The sequence below is a fragment of the Somniosus microcephalus genome, chromosome 14, assembly GCF_052327205.1.
Source record: "Somniosus microcephalus isolate GS21.2 chromosome 14, FLI_Smic_1.0, whole genome shotgun sequence".
NCBI classification, from domain to species: Eukaryota; Metazoa; Chordata; class Chondrichthyes; order Squaliformes; family Somniosidae; genus Somniosus; species Somniosus microcephalus.
In genome coordinates this window covers 73,451,621-73,479,395 of record NC_141000.1, presented here as the reverse complement: position 1 = coordinate 73,479,395, position 27,775 = coordinate 73,451,621, and the positions used below count along the sequence as shown (strand labels likewise).

Sequence of the window (27,775 nt, the reverse complement as noted above, 5' to 3'; positions counted from 1 at the left end):
GGACGGATTAAATCCGTACATTTTAAAAGAATTTAGGGAAGAGATAGCAGAGGGCATTACTACACATATTTAATAATAAGTTAAAAAATGTGTAGTGCCAGAGGACTGGCAGATAGCTAACATAATACAGTACCTATATTTAAGAAGGGAGATAGAACATGTCCAGGAAGCTAGAGACCAGTTAGCTTTACATTGGTGGTAGGAAAATTTATGGAATCCCTACTAAAGGAGAAAATAGAAGAACATCTAGAAGCTAAAAATATAATAATGAATAGTCAGCATGGATTTCAAAAGAGAAAGTCTTGCTTGACCAACCTCATTGAATTTTTTGAAGAGTTAACAGAGAGAGTAGACAAGGATAATGCAGTAGATATAATTTATCTAGATTTTCAAAAGGCCTTCGATAAGGTACCACATAATAGACTAATGAATAAGGTCAGAGAATGCAGAGTCAGGGGACAAGTAGCAGAATGGATAGCTAGCTGGCTTCAAGATGGAAAGCAGAGAGGAGCGGTAAAGCGTAGCTATTCACAGTGGTGGAAGGTGGGTAGTGGTGTTCCACAAGGATCAGTGCTGGAACCACTGCTGTTCATAATTTATATTAATGATTTAGACGTTGGAATCAAAAACACAATTTCTAAATTTGCGGAGGACACCAAATTGGGGTATAGCCAATACTGAGGAGGACTGCAACAAATTACAAGAGGACATTAATGAACTTGTAGAATGAGCATATAATTGGCAAATGAATTTCAACACAGATAATTGTGAGGTAATACATTTTGGTAGGAAGAATAGGGAGGTCACTTATTACTTGGAGGGTGCGAGTCTGGGTGGGGTAGAGGAACAAAGGGATCTAGGAGTACAAATACACAAATCACTAAAAGTAGTGACACAGGTTAACAAGGCCATACAAAAAGCAAACCAAGCACTCGGGTTTATTTCTAAAGGGATAGAATTGAAAAGTAGTGAAGTTATGTTAAACCTGTATCAAACCTTGGTTAGACCACACTTGGAGTACTGCGTACAATTCTGGACGCCATATTATAAAAAGGATATAGAGGCACTGGAGAGGGTGCAGAGAAGATTTACAAGAAATGTGAGGGTATACCTATCAAGAAAGGATGAACAGGCTGGATCTCTTTTCTCTTGAAAAGAGAAGGCTGAGGGGTGACCTAATAGAGGTCTTTAAAATTATGAAAAGTTTTGATAGAGTAGTTACAGAGAGAATGTTTCCACTTGTGGGGAAGAGCAAAACTAGAGGCCATCAATATAAGATAGCCACTGAGAAATCCAATAGGGAATTCAGAAGAAACTTCTTTACCAAGAGGGTGGTGAGAATGTGGAACTCGCTACCACAGGGACTAGTTGAGGCAAATAGTATAGATGCATTTCAGGGGAGGCTAGATAATCATATGAGGGAGAAGGGAATAGAAGGTTATAGAGTTAGATGAGGAAATACAGGAGGAAGCTCGAGTAGAGATTAAATGTCCGCATGGACTGGTTGGGCCGAATGGCCTGTTTCTGTGCCATATCTATCTATATATATATATATATATAAATAAAAGAGTTTGTCTGTCTGTCCGGCTATACAATCAAAAGTTATACAGCGTACCTACACACATGTTATATCAAAAGAAAGCTTATCATTAGGGAAGTCTAATAGGCGCATTTGCTTTTTGGTCAGACAAAAATTGTTCGGACAGTATTCAAAAAACTTTCAAAAGTCCTCAAAAATCCCCTCATTAGCGGTTGACCAATCCTACCGCTCATTAGCGTTGACTGACATGACGATTGACCAATCCTACACGTCAGTGACCTGATAGTTGACCAATCCGTGCGTCACCGGGGGTGTTTCATTCCGTGTGTGGGCGGGCCTAATCCTGCAGCCTCCCGAAACTTCCCCGCCATTTTTTTTATCCCCAGCGCGGCCACCCGACGCATTAAGTAACACAATTAAATTGTTTTAAAAATTTTTTAATTAATTTGTAAATATTTTCTCTAACCTCATTAATTGTCCTACCTTTCACCCTTTCTTTTTCCTCTTGACTCGCTAGCTCCGCCGGGCGCCGCAACCTTCCAGGGCTACCCCGCCTGCAGGCCTCGAAGCCTCGGCCTCTCCTCCCCAGCCACGCCCGAGCTAGGCACCTCCCGTCACGCTCAACAAGTGGCCCGCGATCGCCGCCATCTTTGTAAAGGCTGGCGGGGCGGGACTGAGCCGAGCGTAGCCACCGCCGCCATCTTTGTAAAGGCTGGCGGGGCGGTACGGAGCTCCGCGGAGCCATCGCCGGCACTGGGCTCGGGTGCTTTGTGGCCTGCGACCGAACGGCGGCTGCGGAGCTCGGGCTGCCCGGGGCGCTGGGCTCGGCTGGGCCATGTCAGTGCGGGTGCCCGAGGCCCCGGGGCCTAGCCTTCTCCAACTGCCGGCAGCGCAACTCTCAACACTGGCAGAGGGGAGAGGGTCTGCTGGCTCCCCCATCCCTTTCCCCCCTTCCCTCCTCCTTCCCCCACACCCCCTTCCCCCCACACCCCCTTTCCTCCCCCACCCCTTCCCACCCCCCCTTTCCCCCCCTCCTCCCCCCTTCCCTCCCCCACACCCCCTTCCCCCCCACACCCCCTTCCCACCCCCCCTTTCCTCCCTCCCACACACCCCCTTCCCCCCCTTTTCCCCCCTTCCCCCATCCCACCCCCCTTCCCCTCCCACCTCCCCCTTCCCGCCACCCCCTTTCCCCCCTTCCCCCACCCCCCCTTTCCCCCCTTCCCCCACCCCCCTTTCCCCCCCTCCCACCTTCCCTCCCCCCTCCTTCCCCCTCACCCCCCGGGTTGAGTCGCGTCCCGAGAGCCCGGCCGGGCCTGAAGCACTAGGCCGCGATTGGCCGGCCGGGGGAAGAAGCGGGCTCCTGCTGTGATGGCTGTGAGCGGGGCAGCGTTTTCTGCCGCAGCCCCTTCTCCTCCTCCTCACGCAGGGTGGACTCGGGGCTGCTCTCCGCCCACTGCAGGCAGTGCCGCCGCCCCAGGGCTCCCGGGCTCCGAGCAGGAGGTCAGGCCCAGGGCTCCGCTCTACCCGCCACCCTCCTCATTACCTGAGCTTGGAGCGCCGCGCCAGGAGACGGCCGGCTGCAACCGTGCTGCGAGTAGTTGGCGGCGGCGGTGAGTCTCCCCCCAGTCTCTCTCTCTCTCTTCTCCCCCAGTCTCTCTCTCTCCCCCCCAGTCTCTCTCTCCCCCAGTCTCTCTCTCTCTCCCCCAGTCTCATCGCTCGCTCTCTCTCTCTCTTCTCCCCCAGTCTCTCTCTCTCTCCCCCACAGTCTCTCTCTCTCTCCCCCACAGTCTCTCTCTCTTCTCCCCCCAGTCTCTCTCTTTCTCTCCTCCCCCAGTCTCTCTCTCTTCTCCCCCCGAGTCTCTCTCTCTCTCTTCCCCCCCAGTCTCTCTCTCTCTCTCTCGTCTCCCCCAGTCTCTCTCCCTCTCTCTCCCCCCGCCAGTCTCTCTCTCTCCCCCCCGTCTCTCTCTCTCTCCCCCAGTCTCTCTCTCTCTCCCCCAGTCTCTCTCTCTCTCCCCCCCAGTCTCTCTCCCTTCTCCCCTGTCTCTCTCTCTCTCTTCTCCCCAGTCTCTCTCTCTCTCTTCTCCCCCAGTCTCTCTCTTCTCCCCCCCAGTCTCTCTCTCTCTCTCCCCCCCAGTCTCTCTCTCTCTCCCCCAGTCTCTCTCTCCCCCAGTCTCTCTCTCTTCTCCCCAGTCTCTCTCTCTCTCTCCCCCCCAGTCTCTCTCTCTCTCTCTTCTCCCCCAGTCTCTCTCTCTCACCCCCGTCTCTCTCTCCCCCCCGTCTCTCTCTCCCCCCCCAGTCTCTCTCTCTTCTCCCCCCAGTCTCTCTCTCTCTCCCCCCCCAGTCTCTCTCTCTCTCTCTCCCCCCGTCTCTCTCCCCCAGTCTCTCTCTCTCTTCTCCCCCAGTCTCTCTCTCTCTCTTCCCCCCCAGTCTCTCTCTCTCCTCCCCCAGTCTCTCTCTCTCTCTCTCCCCCAGTCTCTCTCTCTTCTCCCCCAGTCTCTCTCTCTCTCTTCTCCCCCAGTCTCTCTCTCTCCCCCCAGTCTCTCTCCTCCCCAGTCTCTCTCTCTCTCCCCCCAGTCTCTCTCTCTCTCTTCTCCCCCAGTCTCTCTCTCTCTCTTCTCCCCCAGTCTCTCTCTCTCCCCCCCAGTCTCTCTCCTCCCCAGTCTCTCTCTCTCTCTCTTCTCCCCCAGACTCTCTCTCTCCCCCCCAGTCTCTCTCCTCCCCAGTCTCTCTTCTCCCCCCAGTCTCTCTCTCTCTCTTCTCCCCCAGTCTCTCTCTCTCTCTCTCTCTCTCTCTCCCCCCAGCCTCTCTCTCTCTCTTCTCCCCCAGCCTCTCTCTCTCTCTTCTCCCCCAGTCTCTCTCTCTCTCTCTTCTCCCCCAGTCTCTCTCTCTCTCTCTCTCTCTCTCTCCCCCATCTCTCTCTCTCTCTCTCCCCCAGTCTCTCTCTCTCTCTCCTTCCCCCTCTCTCTTCTTTCACCTCTCTCTCTATCCTCCCCCCTCTCTCTCTCCTTCCCTCTCTCTCTCTCCTCTCCCTCTCTCTCTCTCTCCTTCCCCCTCCCTCTCTCTCTCCTTCCCCCTCTCTCTCCTTCCCCCTCTCTCTCTCTCTCCTCTCCCTCCCTCTCTCTCTCTCTCCTTCCCCCTCCCTCTCTCTCTCCTTCCCCCTCCCTCTCTCTCTCTCTCCTTCCCCCTCTCTCTCTCCTTCCCCCTCTCTCTCTCTCTCTCTTCTTCCCACACAGACAGACAGACAGACAGACAAACTCATTTATATATATAAAAATTATTTGTACTTTTTTCATAACAACATGCCCTCAAAAAACCCTCGGCACCGCCGGGCACTCCAGCTAGTATCCTATGTAATCCTATGTAAAGAGTGACACATCCCCAGGATCAGATGGCTTCCATCCTAGGGTTTTAATGGAAGTAGGTGAGAACATTGCAGATGCCCTAGCTATAATCTTCCAAAGTTCTCTTGATTCAGGAAGATTGGAAAATTGCACATGTCACTTCGTTATTTAAGAAAGGTGAGAGAGGGAAACCAGGAATTATAGACCAGTTAGCCCGCTGTTGGGAAATTACTTGACTCTGTAGTTAAAGACAGAGTTAATGAACACCTTGAAAATTTTCAGCTGATCAAAGAGCCAGCAAGGATTTGCAAAGGGTAGGTCATACCTGACGAATCTGATTGAATTTTTTGAAGAGGTGTCTAAAGTAGTGGACAGGAGAATGTCTATGGATGTTATTTATATGGACTTCCAGAAGGCATTTGATAAAGTCCCTCATAAGAGACTGTTAGCTAAAGTTGAAGAAGCTCATGGAATGGAAGGCAAATTATTGATGTGGTTAGGAAATTGGCTGAGCAGTAAGAGTGAGAGATTAGGGATAATGGGCAGGTACTCTAATTGGCAGGATGTGACTCGTGGGCCAGAATTTTGCCGGTGCTCGGGGCGGGTTTGGAGGCAGGACATCCAGCAAAATTACAAAAATTGACAGCGGGTCGGAAACCCGCTGTCAACCCGCCTCCAATCAATCTTCCCAAGTGTCGGGTCACCGATTTGCGCATGGACCCAACACCTAGCGGCGGGAAGAGGATTATAGCCACTTAACTGCTTGTTAACAGGCTTTTTCCAATTTTGACACTTCTACTGCGGGCTTCCTGAAGTCCGGACACCACGCCAGGTAAGTGTGGCGTGTTGTGAGTCTGCTGTAATGTTTATGCATTCATGACGGCTGCAGAAGTGGTGTGAAGGATTCAATGGTGCACTGGTGAGTTTCAGAGGTAAGAAAATGTTGGGAAATTCATTTTTAATGCATTTAGACTTTTCTGTAGGTAACAAGTTTTGAATTGTATGTGTAGTCCCACCTCATTGGGAGAACCTCTCTTGCCAGTGACAGATCGCTTCTGTAACCTCACCTGCAGCTGCCATCTGTTCTAGCCTAAGGAGGTAGTCACTGTGTAGTGGCTCTTACACACTGGATAGCCTGGGTGCAAGGGCTCACCTGTGAACAGTGATTGTCAGTGTTTGCAGCACCTCAATGCTGTCAAACACTGAAAAATCAACTGTCAAAAAAATTGTGTTTTAAGAAAACTGGCAGATGACGCATCATCAAATGACGTCACCTGACATCGGCTTCCTCTTAATTAGCCGGCAAGCCCGCAGGGCGGGCTTAACAAGGCGAATTGACGTAAAATTACGTCTGTGGGCCGGATATAGTTGGGGGCGGGACTGGAACCCGGAAGGCAACTGACCCGCTCCCAAGCCACCTCGAAGCATAAAATCGCAGCCTAGGTGTCCCACAAGGATCTGTATTGGAGCATCACCATATTTATTAATGACGTAGATGATGTGATAGAGAGCATATCCAAGTTTACCGATGACCCAAAGATAGGCGGCATTGTATGCAGTGTAGATGGAAGCATAAAATTACAAAGAGATATTATTAGATTAAGTGAATGGGTAAAGCTGTGGCAAATGGATTTCAATATAGGCAAGTGTGAGTTCATCCACTTTGGACCTAAAAAAGGATAGATCAGGGTACTTTCTAAATGGTGAAAAGCTACAAACAGTGGAGGTCCAAAGAGGCTTAGGGGTCCACATACATAGATCGTTAAAATGTCATGGACAGGTATAGAAAATAATCAAAAAAGCTAATGGAATGCTGGCCTTTAAATCTAGAGGACTAGAATAAAAGGAGGTAGAAGTTATGCTACAGCTATACAAAGCCCTGGTTAGACCACATCTGAAGCACTGTGAGCAGTTTTGGGCAGCACACCGTAGTGAGAATATATTGGCCTTGGAGGGAGTGCAGCGTAGATTTACTAGAACGATACCTGGACTCCAAAGGTTAAATTATGAGGAGAGATTACACAAACTAGGGTTGTATTCCCTGGATTTTAGAAGGTTAAAGGGTGATTTGATGGAGGTTTTTAAGGTATTAAGGCGGACTGATAGGGTAGATAGAGAGAAACTATTTCCGCTGCTTGGGGTGTCTAGGACTAGGGGACATAGCCTAAAGGTTGGAGCCAGACCTTTCAGAGTAAAGTTAGGAAACACTTCTAAACGCAAAAGGTGGTAGAAGTTTGGAACTCTCTTCCGCAAACAGCAGTTGATGCTGGGTCAATTGTTAATTTTAAATCTGAGATTAATAGATTTTTGTTAACCAAAGGTATTAAGGGATATGGGGCAAAGGTGGGTATACGAAGTTGGGTCACAGATCAGCCATGATCTCATTAAGTGGCAGAACAGGCTGAAGCAGATAAATCTCCTACTCCTGTTCCTAAATTTAACTTCACTCTGATTATTTGCATCGGGTCTTCTGTGTCATTCTGCGCATGCACACCGAATGGGGACGAAGTCTAAACGCCGCCCCGCCCTCCCCAGAACTGCGCATGCGCACCAGAGGTTCCACGCACACATGTGCCTAGCCGCAGGGTTGTGGCCTGTGGCCTCAACCACACTTTCCGATCTTCCTCCGCCACCCCCGACCTTTCCGATCTCCCCTCTGCTTCAGACCCTGATCTTCACCTGACCCTGGCATCCGATTTCCCTCTGGCCTCCATTCTCCCCCCCACTGCGACCTTTACAGTCCCTCCTCCCTCCCGCCCTCCTCTCCGCTCCAGATTGAGAGGCTGGCTGGCTGTCGGTCGGGTAGGCCTTCGGCACCAGGCTGCAGCTGGGAAACGGAGACAAAAAATGGTAATCAAGTCCTGCCGTTAGATTTGGCAGGACCTGAAGGAAACAAAATTGCCCCCACCCCCTGCTCCCTCCCAGCCTCCGAGATAAGATTGGGGCCGAAGTGTTTAGATTATAATTCAGGATGTAGAGTTCAAACTAGGACAGTGTGAGCTGGGAGACAGGTCAGAGAGCGTGGAAGGAGGCAAGAACAGAACTGAGACACGGATCAGACAGTGGGAAGGAATGGATGAGAACGGAGCTGCGATATGGATCAGAATGTTGGAAGAGGCAAGCATGAATGGAACTCACCCACGGAGCAGACAGGGTTAGGTAAGAATGGAGCTGGGAAACAGATTAGAGAGTGGGAAGAGGTAGCTGAGAATAGAGCTGGGACATGGATCAGAGAGTGGGAAAGGGAGGTAATGGAGCTGAAACGTAGATCAAAGCATGGAAAAGGGACTGTAATGGAGCTGGAACATGGATTGGAGAGTGGATATGATGGGAATGAGTAGAGCTGGGATACAGATCAAAGGCTGGCTAGGGATGAATGGATGTGGCATGGATTAAGCAATGTGAAGAGGCAAGAATGGAGGTGGGACACAATTCAGAAAGTGGGTTGGGGAGGTGAGAATGAAGCTGGCACGTGGGTTATGGAGTGATAGGGAGCAGTGTGTGAAGAGGTGGATGAAAGTTGATCTACAGCATGGATGAAAAAATGGGAAGAAGCAAGAGCAGAGCTGGGAGATGGATCAGAAAGTGGGAAAGTGAGGGTGAGAATGGAGTCACATGGTGCATACAGACAAGAACCTACACAAAACATAACTATTTCTCTGAGCCCGGAATCTAATATTTTATCTTAAAAGTTAAAAGCCCACCTGGGTAGAGATGCACTTCACTGCAAGTTTCATAACTCCAATTAATAAGAAGAATATTCCTGTAAAGTATAATGAGCCTTGTCTTTCCAGATACCAGCTGATGCACCATGGCAAGCACCCCATGCTGAAGAATGGGATAAAATAACAATGCAACAGCTGATTAACAAACTTTGCTGGACCAAGTAAGTTCTTTTTTAAATTATCATTTTATTGGTAGTTTTCTCAGGTTCAATATACACATTCTTCAGTCCAGCTGGATCCACATCCCTGTTCCAGGGATGGTGGGTGGATGGCCGGATCCCATACTTGTGCCAACACTGCCTTTGTCCACCCTTCGGGAGATATGAATTACTGTCCTGGTTGGAGTATTCAATCTGATTTTTTTTCCCCTCCCCTCATACCGAGATGTAGAATCCCTCTGCTTGGCACAACTCAGATTAAGAATTGAGTGCAATAGGGAATTGCAGCATCCCACTCCACTCCACAATGCTCAATCCCGTCACAGTGCTAGACCAGGTAAAACTATCTATTCACTTGCACAGCCCTAGCTCTCCTGAGAATTACTGACATTTACAGTCATTTAAAAAGTAATTCCTGTACTGTGTGTGGACTTCTTGTTTATTTACCTGATGAGGACCAAATTAATTTATAGTTGAAAAGTAACTGTAACCCTAACATCAGTTCCTTTTAAAATATACAGCATTGACAGTATTGATTCATTAAGATACTGTAAGCACAGAATTGCTATTTTATAGATCTTTTGTTGTATTATATTATGTTATCTACTCAAGATGAGAAAAGGTATCCGGCCTGTGTACACTCACTGAAGCTCTGTTACTAATGGTGCAGAGAAGGGTGGGAGCGGGTGGCTGCACTGAAGGTCAAGTCAAAGGAATGTACCATTCAGGAGGGTACATAGGGCTGGAGGATATTGTAGAGATAGGATGGGGCAAGCCCATAGACAGATTTAAAGATGAGGGTAAAGATTTTAAATGTGCTGCATGGATTCAGTGTAGATCAATGAAAACAGGGATCAAAGGCAAGCAGGAATTAGTGTGTGACAGGATACATGTAGTAGAGTTTTGGACAAGATAGAGTTTATGGAGGATGGGAGGCCAGCAAGCACAGTTGGAGTAATTGGGCTCGATTTTCAGTGTGCCGTGGAGTCGGGTTTGGAGGCGTGCGGGGGATTAAATTCCCGAAATCGGGGGTCCCGCCCCCAACCCACCTCCATGCCAGTTTCAAAGGAGGCGGGTATCCGACCCGCCTACCCGAGGCGGGAAGGGATTAGTGCCAATTAACTGCCTGTTAACAGGTAGTTAACAGGCAGTTTTTAGCCTAATCCCTATTTTTAAGCTTGAACTGTGGGATTCCCGACGGCTCCAAACCATGCCAAGTTGGAGGAATCGGGCCGTCGGGTTGAAGGGCTTGGAGGGGTCGAGATGTCGGTGTTCAGGTGAGTGATGTGTGCATGAGTGCAAAGGTAAGTGTGTTTGGTGTGTCTAAAGTGATTAAATAAGTTTTACATACATTTTCTTACCTTTACAGCCTTCCTTCCTTTAGGTCTCGGGAGTCCCTCATCTCACCGGCACAGAAAGCAGAATGGCTGCGAACTGTCAAAAGTGACAGCCTGCAGCTTTCTGTGCAGGAGAGATTTCTAACTGAGTCTGTGTAGAAGGACTCAGGTTAGAAGTAAGACTGTCAGTGTTTGACAGCTTCAAACAGCTGTGAAACACTGATATTTCATCTGTCAAAACCTCTTGACAGATGAAATTTCAGTCTGTGACGTCACCTGTTGCCAGGTGGCCCTTAATTGGCCTGCGGGCTCAACAAGGTCAATCAAGTTAAAATCGCGTGGATTGGCCGCATCTCGATGGAGGCGGGACTACAACCCCGAAAGTTGTAGTCCCGCCTCCTTCCCGACTTCTGAATGAAAATCCAGCCCAATGAGTCTGGAGGTGGCAAAGTAATGCATAAGGATTTCAGTGAAGGGCTGAGATAGGGCTGGAAATGGGCACTGCTGCAGAGGTAGAAGTAAGCGGTCTTGGTGATGGCTAGGACTTGAGGTTTAAAGCTCAGCTTACGATCAAGCAGGTCATCAGGATTACAGATGGTCTAGTTCAGCCAGTAGCCCGGGGTCTGAGAATGTTGCTGTTAAACTAATCTACATGCATTATTTGATACTATTACTTAATAAAGTAAGGGGTCAACAACATTCTTGGTTGTCTTTGCAATTTGTCTACAGCCCTTCTAATCAATAACCGGACACATGTTTAGTGTTATACTTTAATGACATATTATACTGTAGAAACTCCCAAAGGCGAAGTTCACGAATGTACACTTAATGCACTCATACAACATTTCTGCTTGCACAGTTTTTGAACTGGCATTAAACATGTTAACACCTTTAAAAATAATACACACAATAATGTTGTATGAGTGCGTTAGTAGTTTGTATATGAACTTTGCCAATCAGAATTTCTATTCCATGGATTATTGCAGTCATACCCTTCTTTGTTGAACTTGTCACATTCTTGTAGAGGCTTTGTTGTTGTTGCATTTCAAATATTTTGTTGTACTGTAATAACCTTTTGAATATTTATGGTCTGGTTTACTTTATCTGTACAATTGAGGAATTGTACCACAAGTCAGCTGCACTGTTTTCTGTGGGCATCCGATGAGTTTTCTAGACATTTCCCTCTTAATTTTAACTTGTAGGATTGCCAAGCACTTTGCTACACTCTTTGTAAATGTAATTGTCGCCTCTGAACCACATGAAGTCTCTGCTCTCTGGCTCCTGTGGTATGTCAAGCAGTGTGGTGGAACAACACGGATATTTTCAACAACCAATGGTGGACAGGTGAGCAAACATTTTAAATGTTGTGGGTCCTGATTTACTTGTTCAAGTACATCTTGTGAAAAGATTGAAAATAGAGAATGGTGGAGAACTTTGGACATGTTTTTATTTATGTATTGTCTGTGTAGAGTGGGGAAAAGGTGACTTGCATGGATCAGGTGACATTCTTCTGGCAATTGAAGCATTAATTGTCGATGATTGTATCTGAATTCTCATTAGATGTCTTTTTTGTTGTTGTGGCGGATAATTTAACAGAGAATGTCGGGTACAATTTTTTCCTAAAAATGCCTTTCTCAAGCAACCTGAAAAATAACCAAGTCTAGATTTCTATAGACATGTTCCTTTTAAGAAAATGGTGCTCTTCTGTTTATGCGTCTCAGCAGCCTGTTAACAGAATGGCAATTGATTCTGTACCAACAATTTTTGAAAGCTGCTTCTGTCAGTATTTGCTAATAATTGCCTTTGAAGGAAAATGTTATTTGGATTTGTTTCGTCTTTGTAATTTCCAAATGATCTATTGGTTACAAATCTTATTTAATGGTTCTGTATCTGTAGCGTTCTATTTTCCTGGTCTGGTATTTTTCTGGTTGTGGCATCTCATTTCCCATGTAGACGTCCATAATGCGTGATATCCTTGGTAGATTGATATTCCTGGCAATTTCCATAAGCGGAAGAGTGTCCAATAAACTGAATCTGCACCTTTTAAGCATGACATGAGTGGGATTACATGCCACATGACTCAAAATGACCATTTAACTTGTTTATTACATCAAAATATTTGTGGGCTACCCATATCCTGTCTACTCTAAAAGGTGGTAAATACCATGCTGTCAGACTATTACATTCAGGGTAATTCTAAGCCATATTTATTTACAAGTAATATAATTTCACTGAGACAGAAAGACAACAGAAGATACTGATGAATACAAATACTAAGAAAACAATCAAGATAGAACCAGTCCAAAAGGGATTAAAATATTTTCTTTAGAATGTACATTTGTACAGCCCAATAATCTGCAAGATATTTGGAGGAAGCGGTCTTTTGTAGACTTCCTGATGAAATATTTGTATGTGGATAAGGCAATATTCCTGACTGCCACAAGGAGCCCAGCTGTCAAATGCCAGCAGAAGCCTTTCATATCACAGATGCTAATATAGCGACATGAGGGCTAATTTAGTGGATGCTGAGAGAGCAGATGTACAGAGGGGTAGAAATTTGTCTGGGCCTGTTTACGGGTCCAGATTCAGCGCTGCATAAGAAAATAACGTATCGGGTTATAATGTTTGGGAGGGACAGAATAGGTAAGAAAAAAGGAGGAATGGCAATTTTGGTTAAGGAGGGTAAACACGCTGCAGGGAGGGCTGATTTATGCAAAAAAAGAGGTTCAGACAGAGTCAGTATGGTTAAAGAGCAAAGGTTTAAAAAAGAATTGTTGCATTAGCGAGGATGTAATAGAGGCCCCTTAATTGTGGGAGAGAATGGAATAGGAAATCTGTAAACTGATGGGGCCTACAGCTATGATAGAAACAAAGAAATAAGATAAAATACAGGAAAATAAAGGAAAAAGCTAAGAGATGAATAAGGAAAGCAAAAATAGAGTATGAGGAGACCATCTCAAAAATATTATTAAGAGCAGTAAAGTATCCCACGAATATATCAGTAAAAAGAGAATTGTTAAATGTGAGGTGGGACCCCCGAACGAGAGGATAGTGAGTTAGTAGAGGATAAATGGATTTTACTTTGTCCAACTTGTCCAGTGCCAGTTCCACACTCTTCCCCCCAACCCCATCACCACCTCTGGGACTGGTGCCTAAGTTAGACCAGAAAATTATGGGCGGACACCAAAATATGTAGATTAGCCTGACCTCAAGACTTTGAATGGGGAAAGGAACATAGGCAGCGAGTGGTCAGAACTTCCACTCTGCTCCAGATCTGTCCGCCCCCCCCCCCCACCCCGATGGCTTCTGCAGGGTTGGTGAGAAAAAATAGTCCTGATCTTTAGCCGGCTCAGCGATAGCTGTCTCACCTCTGAACAGAAGGTTGTGGGCTCAAGTCCCACTCCAGAGTCTTGAGCACAAGATCTAAGCTGCCACTCCAGTGCAGTACTAAGGAAGTGCTGCACTGTCGGAGGTGCCGCTTTTCAAATGAGACGTTAAATCGAGGCCCTTTTGCTTTCTCAGGTGGATGTAAAAGATCGCATGGCACTATTTCAAAGAAGAGCAGGGGAGTTCTCCATTATTTATCCCTCAACCACCATCCCTAATACAGATTATCTGGTCATTATCACATTACTGTTTGTGGGACCTTGCTGTGTGCAAATTGGCTGCTGTGTTTCCTACATTACAACATTAACTACACTTCAGAAGTACTTCATTGGCTGTAAAGCGCTTTTGAATGCCCTGAGGTTGTGAAAGGCGCTATATAAATGCAAGTCTTTCTTTCGTTGATCTATGCTTTTAGATGTCTTAAATGTCTCTTTCATGAGTGTAAATGAGCCATAGTTAATTAACTATTTTAGTGATCCACAGTTTTCAAATAGTCCATTAATATATATTTTGCATTTGTAGGAGAGAAAGTTTGTTGGTGGTTCTGGTCAGATCTGTGAACGATTGATGAGCCACCTTGGAGACTGTGTAAAGCTGGAAAAGCCTGTGATCCGGATTGATCAAACACAAGATACAGTCGTTGTGGAGACACTGGATCATGAGGCATTTGAGGTGAGGAAAATGGACGGTAACAACTGATAATGTACTTTACTCCAAAGTACTCCACATGATTAGGGATAGTGAATAGGGGCCCAGAAATTCTTGGGGGCCAGTCTGTCAGCATAAATCCAGCCGAGTGAAAGCCCCACTTGCCTTTGCCCCAGGCCAAAAAACTCCATCCCAAATCTTGGGGATGGGGCCATTTGTAGAGCTAGATAGTTCGCTGCTGCTTGCAAGGGTGCATCATTGGCATGTTCATGCTGTAACGAAGAGGTCTGATGTGTTATAATGTTCTAGGATGGCTATTGGATTGAAGGACTAGTCCTTTATTTGAAGGTGGGGAAATTAAGGTAGACAGTGTTAAACAGAAGAGAAGACTTCACTGAGCAGTTGTGTTCTAATGCCCCTTGAAGCAGTCATGGAGGAGGCCTCGTGATGCTTCCCTCCATGTATGTCTACCTCCAAAGCAATAATCCAGAGCCAAGTCCAGGCACGCCAAAGTTGCGCATAGCACAGGCGACTACAGCTGTATGGGATACACAAGTTGGAGCATACTGGAGTCCCTTTCTCAACCTGCAAGGACGTGAAGGCCATCCTTAAGGACTTTAAGAACACGATGGTCTTCTCAATAACCAGTGTGGTGTAGGCACGTGCCTCAATTGTAGTGCTCCTTTGCTGCTTTTGTGCAATTCTTATTGGTGTCATTATCTATGGGAACATGGAGTACACATTGTCACCCACAAGCTATTCGTTGACATGATTTTCTTCCTTGAAACACTCGGAGTGCTAAATTCCAAAGGATGAATACATTGTGACAACTTCCAGCAAATCTTACGTTGACGTGTAGAATTCTTGCATGTTTTCCCACACAATCTGTACATTCAGGGAATGGAAGCCCGTTCTATCAAGAAATCTGAGGTGGTTAAATATAGGGGCTCACAAAGCAGCATGGGTACCATCTGTTGTCTCTGAACCATGGGAAGACCAGAAACACGGTAAAACCTATCTCACTGTTGCTTTACTGTGATTCCAAACTCAATAAATTCCCCAGCTCTTCTGAAAGGTGCATCAGCCATCTAACTAATGCATGCCTGAACTGTACTCTGGCTGATATTGCAGAGATCCCTCGTGGTTGCTTGAAATGGCCATAAAAATTGAATGCAGTTGTCGCCTTCATAGCCACAGACAGAGCAGTGTGGGCAGCTGACTGTGGCTGCAGGTATCCATGCATCAGTTGACAGGGCTCCCTCATTGCCTGTTTGGTGAGGCGCACCTTCTCCTCATGTGATCTGTGCTGCCTGCATATTCTTTGGCAGGATAATATCTGCTAGGCTGCATCCTCCTTAAATGCTGTCTGACTCTTCTTCCTCGTCCACTCCTGTTCCTCTTCTCCATGATAATGACATACAAAGGTATGCCCATAGAGAATGCCACAACTGCCCCTGAGAAGCTCTCACAGTGGGTGGGAGTCAAAATCTTCCATTGGTTTCAAACTCCACAGGCAGATACAGGAAACTTTTTTTTATCCGGCACGGACGGGACCGACGTGGTGCCGGTTCATCAAAAATTCTGGATAACCGAAAGCTATAGTAAAAGATACGGAGCTGAGAGCTCCGTATAAAGCAACAAACCCTGTTGCTTCAAGTTCAGAACAATGGCCACAAGTTCCTAAGCGTCTCTGTAGCTTAGCAACAACCGCAGCCACACCCTTGCACAGCAACAGATGGAGGAAGGCAAGTAATAAAAGTTACCCGAACCTACTCCTGAATTTTGCCGGTTAACCGAGATTTCCGGTTATTTAGGTGCCGGTAAATCGAAAGTTTCCTGTAGAAGCAAGTCCAAGTCTGTGTAGACAGAATGTCAAAAAAAATTACTCCCAACTGCAATAATTGCTACTCAAACATTCAGCAATCTTCGTGCTGATCCTGGCTACAGCTGTGCCTTGTATTCCTCACTCTAACTTACTCCTAGTGCATCGTGAGTATAAAACCAGGAGATTCAGGGCTGTAGCACCACCGGTCCTCATTTTAATATACATTAATTATGTGGCAAGGGCCTCGGAGGGTAATTGTGGAAAGTGACAAAAGGCATGTGGAAATTCAGGTGAATTAATTTTAGGGTAGAAAGCTGAAGGAAATGACTTCTGCTCCAATGTGCCTCCCAGAAAAAGTACTTGCCTTGATTTTACACTAAAGACACCCTGAAAATGAGGTGGAATTTTGGGGCTCGTGTTTTTTTTCTTCTTTTCCCCTCAAAAAAAAAAGGAAACTCAACACACTCAGAGGGTCATGTAAGTGCCCAAAGCTGAAATTGCTATGGTGATTCTACGAGTGTAATTCCATGAGTGTCAGCTACTCCATATCACTAATGTTACAATCTTGGAAAAATTGGGGCTGCAGTTCACAGTAACCATTTCATTTTCTCATGGTGGGGCCCATGTGCAGCTCAGAACAGCATTGACACCTGCTCTGTGCAAGCATGGGTACCACTAGGCCTAAGGCATTGTATCTGATGTGCTCCCACATACAGTCCCACACTGAAATTAAAGTGAACCACCGCCCGCATCCCACCACCCCCCCACCCCACCCCCTCCAGAATTTGTCATGTCTGTAAAGCGTAAACTTGGTAGATTTGGGTTCCACCCCAATTTCCAGTCTATCTGCTGTTCTTATGACAAAATTCAGCCCCAAGAAGGAGAGGAATTTCTGGACTAGAATCTACACAGAATTGTCTATTAGTGCAGAATTCTGTTTATTCAACTGAGTACGATTGTTGTGGGCAGAGGGAGTAGGTGGAGGTAATAAAATAGGAAAGATAAAAAGCTTTTTTTGTTATCATTTTAGGCTAAATATGTCATCAGTGCCATCCCACCAGCCCTCAGTGTAAAGATTTACTATGAACCACCCCTGCCAGCTCTGCGAAACCAGCTGATCCAGCGTGTTCCCATGGGAGCTGTGATCAAATGCATGGTATACTACAAGGAAAACTTCTGGAGGAAGAAAGGTGGGTGCTTTTCTAAAAGAGTCATGGAAAAGAATTAAAATAAGACTCTTACATGCTGACTTGCCTGGGAATAGCATTGCTCAGTAGTATTGTTAAAAGTTTTACTATTTTTATTATATCTAAATTTATGAACTTTTTACTAAATTCTGATTTAGCACTTTCACACTTAAGCATAATTGATGCCTATGTGTCCTGTGTCATCAAATTGGAAATTGGAGGGAGGACAACAAGCTACCATGAAGCAAAGACTTCCTTGAACTGTACTAAACATTTTAACTTTGAAAACATAAGAATTGGTAGAAGAAAAAAGACCAACTTCCTTCTATTTCTCCTTCTCATATCCTGATAGTCGCATGAGGCAACAATAATGGAGTTGTTAATTAATCATGGCAATCAACTTCTATCAGTTGGTATAACAGAATCAGACATGAGGCGAGGAAAACCCCAGTGGTAGAAAGCTTTGGGAACCAGGTCCAAAGTCACCTGTTCCTCCTAAGCGTGCTATACTTACCATATATCATGTCTCAAATTACTTATATAATATATCTGAAAATATTATTTTCTGAACAAATATATCTAATTTGTATTTGAATGAATCAACACTTGCTGCTACCACCATCTCCCTAAGGAGCCTGTTCCATAGATTTACCATTCATTCACTGAAAGAATGTTTTGAAAATCAGTTTTGAATTTACCCACTTCAAGTGCAGGCCATGTCCTCTGGTTCTACTGTTCTGAAAATGGTGAAACAGCTTGTCTATTTTATCTAGTCCCTTTAGGATCCTAAAAAAACAATGATATCACCTCCCAACCTTGTCTTTTCCAGTGGAAACATGCCCAATTTACACAATGACTCCTCATAATCCAAACCCTCCATTCCGTCAGTCATTCTAAGAACATAAGAAATAGGAGCAGGAATAGGCCATTTGGCCCTTCGAGCCTGCTCCGCCATTCAATAAGGTCATGGCTAATCTTCTACCTCATCTCCATTTTCCTGCACTATCCCCATATTCCTTGATTCCCTAATATTCAAAAATCTATCGATCTCTGTTTTGAATATACTCAACGACTGAGCCTCCACAGCCCTCTGGGGTAGAAAATTCCAAAGATTCACCACCCTCTTGAGTGAAGAAATTTCTCCTCATCTCAGTCCTAAATGGCTGACCCCTTATTCTGAGACTGTGACCCCTGGTTCTAGACTTCCCAGCCAGGGGAAACATCCTCCCTGTAGCTACCCTGTAGGAATTTTGTATGTTTCAATGAGATCACCTCTCATTCTTCTAAACTCTAGAGAATATAGTCCTAGTCTACTCAAATCTGTCCTCATAGGACAATCCCCCTATCCCAGGAATCAGTCTGGTGAACCTTTGTTGCATTCCCTCTATGGCAAGTATATCCTTCCTTAGGTAAGGAGACCAAAATTGTACACAATACTCCAGGTGTGGTCTCACCAGGGCCCTATATAATTGCAGTAAGACGTCTTTACTCTTATACTCAAATCCTCTTGTAATAAAGGCCAACATACCATTTGCTTTCCTAATTGCTTGCGCTACCTGCATGTTAACTTTCATGGTGGTGCAGGCCATTTACACTTCATCTAGAGTCATCTTTTGTTTCTTAACTTGTCCCATTACCATTTCCTTTTGCCTGCACCATCATCCCTTTTGTCTTTTAATCTCTCCTGCCTCCCATCCTATCACAGACCTTCTCTTTTTTGTATTTCCAGCATTTTCTGTTTTTATTTAACTTCTCTTGTTAGCCACAGTTGGGCCACTTTTCCTGTGGGGTTTTTGCGCCTTAAAGGAATGTATATGTGTTGTAAATTATGTATTAATTCTCTAAATGCTAGCCATTGCTTGTCTACCGTCATACCTTTTAATGTAGTTTCCCAATCTACTGTGGCCAACTCGCCCCTCATACCTACGTAGTTTGCTTTGTTTAGATTTAAGACCCTAGTTTAACTAAATCACTTTGAAACTCAATATAAAATTCTATCATATTATGGTTACTCTTCCCTAAAGGACCCATTCTGGTTGCCCTCTTCTGTAATACAAAAGGCAACATACTGCAGATGCTGGAAATCTGAAATATAAACAGCAAATGCTGGAAATACTCAGCAGGCCAGGCAGCATCTGTGGAGAGAGAAACGAAAGGTCACAGACCTGAAATGTTAACTCTGTTTCTCTCTTCACAGATGCTGCCTGGCTTGCTGAGTATTTCCAACATTTTCCTCTTCTGTGTCCTTTCAGTAGCTGCAATATCCATTTTGTTCTGTGGCAACCAGAACTGTACACAGTATTCTAAGTGCGGCCGCACCAAGGATTTATAAAGTGGAAGGATCATCTCACAATTTTGGCTCAATATTGACCATTTAATACATCCCAATAGTTGATTTGCTTTACTCATTGTCACTGCATTGTTGCGATAGCTTCAATTTATTTTCAATCAGGATCCCAGATCTCTTTCATTTTCCATATACATTATTCTCTTTCCAATTAACTAACAGTCCCTTCTTGGATTTTTTTGTCCCCATCTGAAGCACTTTTCATTTCTCTACATTGAATGACATCTGCCACCTGTCTACCCAATTCCCAATCCTCCTATAGCTTATCCTGTTTAGCTTTGCAGTCTACCACCTTAATTAGCTTTGTATCATCTGCAAATTTAACCACTGTGCTTGTGACTCCTTCCTCCAGATCATTTATGAAGACATTGGGCTGGATAGTTCGATCCCTATGGGTGGGTACGCGCTGTGTACCCACCCATAGGGACATCGGAAATGCCGGTTTCAGGCATACACAGCGCATGCGCTGGAAACCGGCATTTCCGATCTGTCAAGAAAGCTGACAGATCCTCCGGCTGCCCTGGAGCAGGGCCTCTGCGGGCGAATAGTTCCACTTTTTGGAGACCCTCCGCCCGCAGAAAACCCTTACAATAAGAGTTGAAAAAAGTAATTAAAAAAAATTCACTATTATTTAAAAATACTTTAAAAAAGGTACGTTTATTTTTAGCCCCGTAAAAAACTTTATTTTTTTCCAAAATTTAAATTTTTGTTTAAAAGAGTAAATTTATTTAAATGTATTTAAATTTTATTATGTTTTGGAGGTGATCGCCATTCATATATTTGACAGGTCTTCCTGTCAAATGTATGAAGAGAGATTCCCTTCTGTGATTGGCTCCCTATGGCCCACGTGATCCCAGGGATGCTGCGAACTACCTGCGCCCCTGGGATACGTGGGCCCTGCGCACTGGCAGTTTGGAGAGGCCCAGCATCGGAATTGTGCGTGTCCCAGGAGCCCTCGGGTAAGGGTGCAGATTTTTCCAAATTGCAGGCCTCCGCCGCGGGAGGCCTATGATTGGAATATCTGGGCCATTAAACATATTGCCAGTCAGTTCAGAACTGCTGTCAGAATTAGATGTGATTTATTTCTCTTAATAATCAGGTTTCTGCGGTAGCATGGTCATTCAAGATGAACAGTCTCCTATTGGCCTGACTCTGGATGACACCAAACCAGATGGCTCTGTTCCTGCTATCATAGGGTAAGTAGTACACTGGCTTAGGTACCTGTAACAGTCACTAGTCCCCTCTGGAAGACCGGTGATGAGAATCAGAATGAAATAGGGAGGTTTCAGATTGGTTCTGATGAAGAGTACACACCTGACGCATCATAATCTGTCTTTTCTCTTTCCTGACTGACCTGCTGTGTATTTCCAGCATTTTCAGTCTTTATTACAACCTACTGTATGATTGGACAGTGATTACTTCTGCTTGGCCAGATTTTATTACATTATTGTATGAATATATTATTCTGTAATGAAAATTATTGTGATAGATCTTGACTTTTTGCGATAGTGTAAAAACAGGGGTTAGCAAGTCAGCAATAGAAATCAGTAGAGATGTAAAAAGGGCCGCCGACTCGCTACCACCCGTTTTACACTATCGCACAAAGTCAAGATCTATCCCATTGTGTTTTACAGCATTTCTTTTAGTTGGAGTTTTTCTGCATAATTGCACAAAAACATAGAGCTGATTTGTATATTTACATCTGTTATTCCCACCACTGGTGAGAGAGAGAGTGCAAGGGAGATTTTCTTTTTTTTTTAATCGAGACGGTTGGTCAGGCTGGTGTGGCAGCCATACTCCTGCCATCCTTCAAACGCAAGTCACTGTAGCCCTTTTAAAAAAAAAACCATAGAAGTTGATTCTCACCCAGAAAATCCAAAATTTGAAATGAATAATTACAGTAAATGGACCAAAGATGAAGGGACATTTTGTTGAGGATTTCTACAACGCAGCTACTAGTTTTAAATTCTGGAAATCTGTGTCACCAATGTAAAGTCAAGAGTGTAATTCTTACAGCACTGAGGTGACATCCTTGCATAGAAACGCATGGATGAAGTAAGGGAAGGTAAATGTGTGGCCTCCTCGAGCATAGGGCTAGTACCATTGTGTTCTTATGTCTTCTCCCTTTTCTCCGTCACTCTTATACTTATTCATGCACACAAACATCACGCACAGTATCCTGCAATGCAAGTTTGGATCCAGCATTCTAAGACGTGTTCCTTTTCTGCTGTTGTAGTCCCCGAAGAGTAGCCAGCCAGCACTTGTATCGCTCCAGAACAAGTTAGCACCTTACAGAGAACTACCTCTTTCACCAGCAGTTGCAAGTAGCAGTGCAGCTACTCACATCATAGATGATGCCATTAGTGATGCTGGTAAAATCGGGACTGCACCACCTCATTGTTTTCAGATCTCAGACTTCTGCTTGACTGCCCCCTTCACCCTCGCCCAGGTTGGGCTGAGTAGCTGGCTTGCTGAACAGCATGAGGCATCTAGTTTAACTGAAAGTCTGGACATGGAAACCATTGTGGTTTCCTCAGCAGGCCAACCTAGTAGGAGGAGTCTGGGGCCAGGAAAGGCCCAAAAAAGTAAGTGTTTTTTCTTTTTATTACTTTCCTTGTGAGGCCCGGAGGAACACTCCTGCTCCTGACCGTCTTTTTTATTCATTCCTGGTATGTGGGCATTGCTGGCAAGTCCAGCATTTATTGCCCATCCCTAATTGCCCTTGAGAAGGTGGTGGAGAGCCGCCGCTTTGAACCGCTGCAATCCGTGTGGTGAAGGTACTCCCACAGTGCTGTTAGGGAGGGAGTTCCAGGATTTTGACCCAGCGACAAGGAAGGAACGGCGATATATTTCCAAGTCAGGATGGTGTGTGACTAGGAGGGAAACTTGTAGGTGATGGTGTTCCCATGTGTCTGCTGCCCTTGCCCTTCTAGGAGGTAGAGGTCACGGGTTTGGGAGGTGCTGTCGAATAAGCCTTGGCGAGTTGCTGCAGTGCATCTTGTAGATGGTACACACTGCAGCCACGGTGCGCCGGTGCTGGAGGGAGTGAATGTTTAAGGTGGTGGATGGGGTGCCAATCAAGCGGGCTGCTTTGTCCTGGATGATGTCGAGCTTCTTGAGTGTTGTTGGAGCTGCACTCACCCAGGCAAGTGGAGAGTATTCTATCTCACTCCTGACTTGTGCCTTGTAGATGGCGGATAGGCTTTGGGCAGTCAGGAGGCGAGACACTCACCGCAGAATACCCAGCCTCTGACCTGCTCTTATAGCCACAGTATTTATGTGGCTGGTCCAGTTAAGTTTCTGGTCACTGGTGACCCCCAGGATGTTGATGGTGGGGGATTTGGTGATGGTAATGCCGTTAAATGTCAAGGGGTGGTGGTTAGACTCTCTTCTTGGAGATAGTCATTGCCTGGCACTTGTGTGGCGTGAATGTTACTTGCCACTTATCAGCCCAAGCCTTAATGTTGTCCAGGTCTTGCTGCATGCGGGCATGAACTACTTCATTATCAGAAGTTGTGAATGGCGCCGAACACTGTGCAATCATCAGCGAACATCCCCACCTCTGACCTTAGGATGGAGGGAAGGTCATTGATGAAGCAGCTGAAGATGGTTGGGCCTAGGACACTGCCCTGTGGAACTCCTGCAACGATGTCCTGGGGCTGAGATGATTGGCCTCCAACAACCACAACCATCTTCCTTTGTGTTAGGTATGACTCCAGCCAGAGGAGAGTTTTCCCCCTGATTCCCATTGACTTCAGTTTTACTAGGGCTCCTTGATTCCACACTTGGTCAAATGTTGCCTTGATGTCAAGGGCAGTCCCTCTCACCTCACCTCTGGAATTCAGCTGTTTTTTTCCATGTTTGGACCAAGGCTGTAATGAGGTCTAGAGCCGAGTGGTTCTGGCGGAATCCAAACTGAGCATCGGTGAGCAGGTTATTGGTGAGTAGGTGCCGCTTGATAGCACTGTCAACGACGCCTTCTATCACTGCTGATGATTGAGAGTAGACTGATGGGGTGGTAATTGGCCGGATTGGATTTGTCCTGCTTTTTGTGGACAAGATACACCTGGGCAGTTTTCCACATTATCGGGTAGATGCCAGTGTTGTAGCTGTACTGGAACAGCTTGGCTAGAGGTGTGGCTAGTTCTGGAGTACAAGCCTTCAGCACAATAGCCAGGATTTTGTCGGGGCCCATAGCCTTTTCTGTATCCAGTGCGCTCAGCCGTTTCTTGATATCACGTGCAGTGAATCGAATTGGCTGAAGACTGGCTTCGGTGATGGTGGGGACCTCAGGAGGAGGCCGATATGTATCATCCACTCGGCACTTCTGGCTGAAGCCTTGACTTTTGCACTTGTATGCTGGGCTCCACTATCATTGAGGATGGAGATGTTCATGGCACCTCCTCCTCCCGTTAGTTGTTTAATTGTCCACCTCCATAATTAATACCATATGAGGCGAGGCTTGGTACAAATCATTAAGTTACTTCATTTCACAGTGTGGTGAATGTGCAGAGCCATTGTTATAATCAGATTCACTTCGTTTTCCCCATGTAATAACATGAGTTGACTTGCTTCACTTAATAAAACTAACTCCTCTGCATTCTGGCTTTTGAGCTTGTCTTTTCTGGGGTCTTTCTGCCTTGGCTTCAGCCGCTGTTTTTTAGGTGTCTGACATTCTGCTTTATTCTTGACTGTTCTAATTGAGACATGTGCCTCTTTGTATTTATGTTCAGCTGCAGTTCAGGGATAGCTCAGTGAAATCATCAGTCATGGCTACAGAGGATTATGCTTGCCTGTCAGCAGCCATTCATTCAGTCTGTTTAAACCTTCAAATAATGTGGACACAGTTGACTGCTGCATAATAGTAACATCATGGAATAATGGACATTTATTTGTAATATGATGTTTCTGTAGTCAGATAACACTGGAACATTAATTGAACATGGGCACAAGGGCTGAATTCCAGAGGTGAGGTGAGAGTGACTGCACTTGACATCAAGGCAGCATTCGACCGAGGCACTAAGGAGGCTGAGTAAACCTGAAGTCAATGGAGATCAGGGGGTTAACTCTCTAGTGGCTGGAGTCACACTTGGCACAAAGGAAGATGGTTGTGGTTGAGCCCCAGGACATCGCAGCAGGTGTTTCTCAGGACAGTGTCCTAAGCCCAATTATCTTCAGTTGCTTCATCCATGACCTTCCCTCCATCATAAGTTCAGAATTGGGGCTGTTTGCTGATGATTGCGCAGTGTACAGCCCAATTCGCAATTCATCAGATAATAAAGCAGTCCCTGTCCACATGCAGTAAGACCTGGACAGCATTCAAGTTTGGGTAATCATGAGGGGGCCGAGTGGGAGCTGTGGAGCTGGGTCCACATTCAAGTAAGTATGTTTTTAAAATTTACATTTTTGATGGTTTCCAACCGTCCTGCCGGTTAGACCAAATGTGTTCAGGACAGCCCATTTTCAGAAAGTGGTCCTGAAACAGGCATTAAGCCACCAATTGGCATATGCAAAGGGTTTCACCTGTTTCAGGCAAGGGTCCTGGATGCCTGTACTTCAACGTTTACCAATATGGCGGGCACCTCTCTTCTGGCGCAGCATGTGTATGCACATGCCACTCGCCATATTGGATGATTAGGCGCCCGTTTTACACCTGTAGAACGGGCACAGCAACAACAAAATTCTAGGCCCATTGGTTCTTCATTTTAAAAAAACTTTCAATACACCAACAAAATGACTACACTCCAGATATAGGTGCTGCATGAAAAATTGCATTGAAAGCTTTTTTCGAAGTGTGATTTTTAAAAGCACATATACAGTTCAGGGCAATTTAGATGCATATATTTCACCAACTCTTGTCTTTCAGATTTATCCTTGCTCGAAAAGCACGGCGTCTGGTAAATCTCACAAAGGAAGCTAGGTGAGTGAACCTCATTAAAGTTACAAGTGGTTAATGTCATGTTTAATAATGAGACTTTAATGGAACATGTGTTAGCCGCCTAGGTCCTCAGCTCTGGAACTTCCTCCCAAAACCTCTCCATCTCTTTCCTCCTTTAAGACCCTACTTAAAACTTGCCCCTTTAACCAAGCTTTTAGTCACCCATCCTAATATCTCCTTGTTTGGCTGAGTGTCAGTTTTTGTCTGATTAGACTCCTGTAAAGCGTCTTGGGAAGTTTTCCTACATTAAAAGTGCTATATAAATGCATGTTGTTGTATTTGCCAGTAATCGTAAACAGCTAATTATTTTTGTAAAAAGCACTTTTAAATTTACTTGCGGTTAAAACAAACCCCATTTGTCAGTGCTAAACTGCTCGGCCTGAGAATCAGAAATGTCCTCCTGCACACATTCCTCCATTGGTATTCGGATATATCGCTGCTTCACTCATCATTAATCAGTACATTAATCTCTGCTTACTTGATCTGCTTGGTCATTAGAGTTTTGGTCTACTGATGCAATAGTGTTCATTATGAAAGCACTGCATATAAATCATCAATTTATATGATTTAACAAGGACGTTATTTACAAACCTCTGAAAAATGAGTAACTGAACTACACATGTCTGCATATGGAAGTCATACCATAGAGTATCCTGAACCCAGAAAGCTACATGTTATACACAGCATCTATTTTATTTGTCACTGCTTATTATACAGCACGTGACCTGGATTATTTTTTGTTATGCAGGAAGCAGAAGATCTGTGAGATTTATGCCAAGGTCCTTGAGTCTGAGGAGGCATTGCATGTAAGCTATTTCTTCTCTTGCATTCTTATAGGTTTAGTCTGTTTTATTTGATGATATTCAATCGTATTTAGTATGATGAACCTCCCAAAGACACATTTCACCTTGAAGGGGAGGGACCTTCTCAGGCCATAAGTTTATGTACTTTTTTCAAGATAAATAGATGTGCAAGACCATCTCTTTGTACCACTATTCTGAATAGTGATCTGGTCTCAATATCATCTCATGAAAATTAGCAAATATTTTTAAAACAGCTTTTTGCTTGTTAAGGTATGTTAAAGGCCAAGCCTGAGAAACTCATGCAGAACTAGGATAAACACAAAAAATAAATATTGAACCGTAGATCAGAACAGGGGTCAATCAGTTGAGAATAGTGTTCTAGCACGCAGGATGAATGTAGCATCTTAGTGCAGAGAACCAGGAGGGAGCAGCAAATAGGACAGAGGAGATGCATACTTGAAGTTCAACTGCCCCATGCAGCAGATCTACCATAACAGAATCAGCTACCTAGGCATGAACTACAGTGCACCATAATGATTAAATTATTAGGGTCCCCTGACTGAGGAGTGCCATCTAGTACATGGAGACCAGTAGGAACACTCAACTATCTGTACTGAAGTACCAGAGCTAGTGAAGGCCACCACTTTTATGACAAAGGATACTCCCAGACATCCACAGAGACAGCATATGAATAATTTGCATTTCTATGCACTACCTGTTAAGAAAGCAAGGGAAGCCCTGTTTCAGCACACACTCATCTACATTCAATGCAGCAGTGGCCCCACAGTCACAGCAGAAGCAGCAATTATATTTTAAATTAGCAGTCTCACCAAAACACAGGGTGGCAAAAAATATTTGGCTCTTCTGGTGCACTTCCTTTGTAACTTCGGTGGGAGTGCACTGGAATGGCTGGAAATTAGGACGGGACCCAGATTGCTGAGCCCTGGCTTAACATTGTGATTTCTGTGGGGCCATGCAAGGGGCAGTGCCTCTGCCCTCCCCTTACAAGTCCATTGATGCAAAAAGGGGCAGGACCAGGGGGAGTGGGGACTCCCCATGCCAAGAGTTCCTGTATCCCTCAGAGGAACCTGGAGTTTCATTGGCAGCGGTAAGTCTCCTAAGACCAGACAAACCAGGCCACTAAAGGTACATGTGGGAAAGTGCTCTGAACTCCCGAAGATAAACAAGTGAGATTTTTCTTATTTTTAAAAGCGGCCCTCTTACAAATATGTCACTTGGGACAGTTAAGAGTTATTTTTGGAGCGGAACCTAACATTCCACCCTCAGCACCCGCATGGTTGCCACACTTTCACATCAATTTGTGGCCTTCTGGGTAGGTGGGTGACTGAGTTATGGTTTTAGTGTCGCGAGCATCTGCCTGGGGTATTTAAATCAAATGACCACCTCTTACCCTGCACATTTTTTGTGTAGGTAGAATGCCAGAATAGTTGCTTCAAAAAATAATTCCCAGCTGCAGAAATCGGGACTGGAACTCTCCACACTGTTCAGCTCACAAACTCTTCACTTCTACCCTGTCTC

General features: G+C 45.2%; 1 protein-coding gene across 1 annotated transcript in view; it reads left to right on the top strand.

Annotated features, from left to right (window-relative positions):
* LOC147107560 (amine oxidase [flavin-containing] B-like) overlaps positions 1-27,775 on the top strand; it is a 238,634-nt gene that overhangs the window by 163,155 nt on the left and 47,704 nt on the right. Inside the window, 7 exon segments of the mRNA XM_086006682.1 lie at positions 8,676-8,767; positions 11,304-11,445; positions 14,011-14,160; positions 16,992-17,151; positions 20,595-20,691; positions 25,362-25,415; positions 26,182-26,239. Coding sequence (XP_085862808.1) covers positions 8,676-8,767; positions 11,304-11,445; positions 14,011-14,160; positions 16,992-17,151; positions 20,595-20,691; positions 25,362-25,415; positions 26,182-26,239 — 753 coding nt within the window.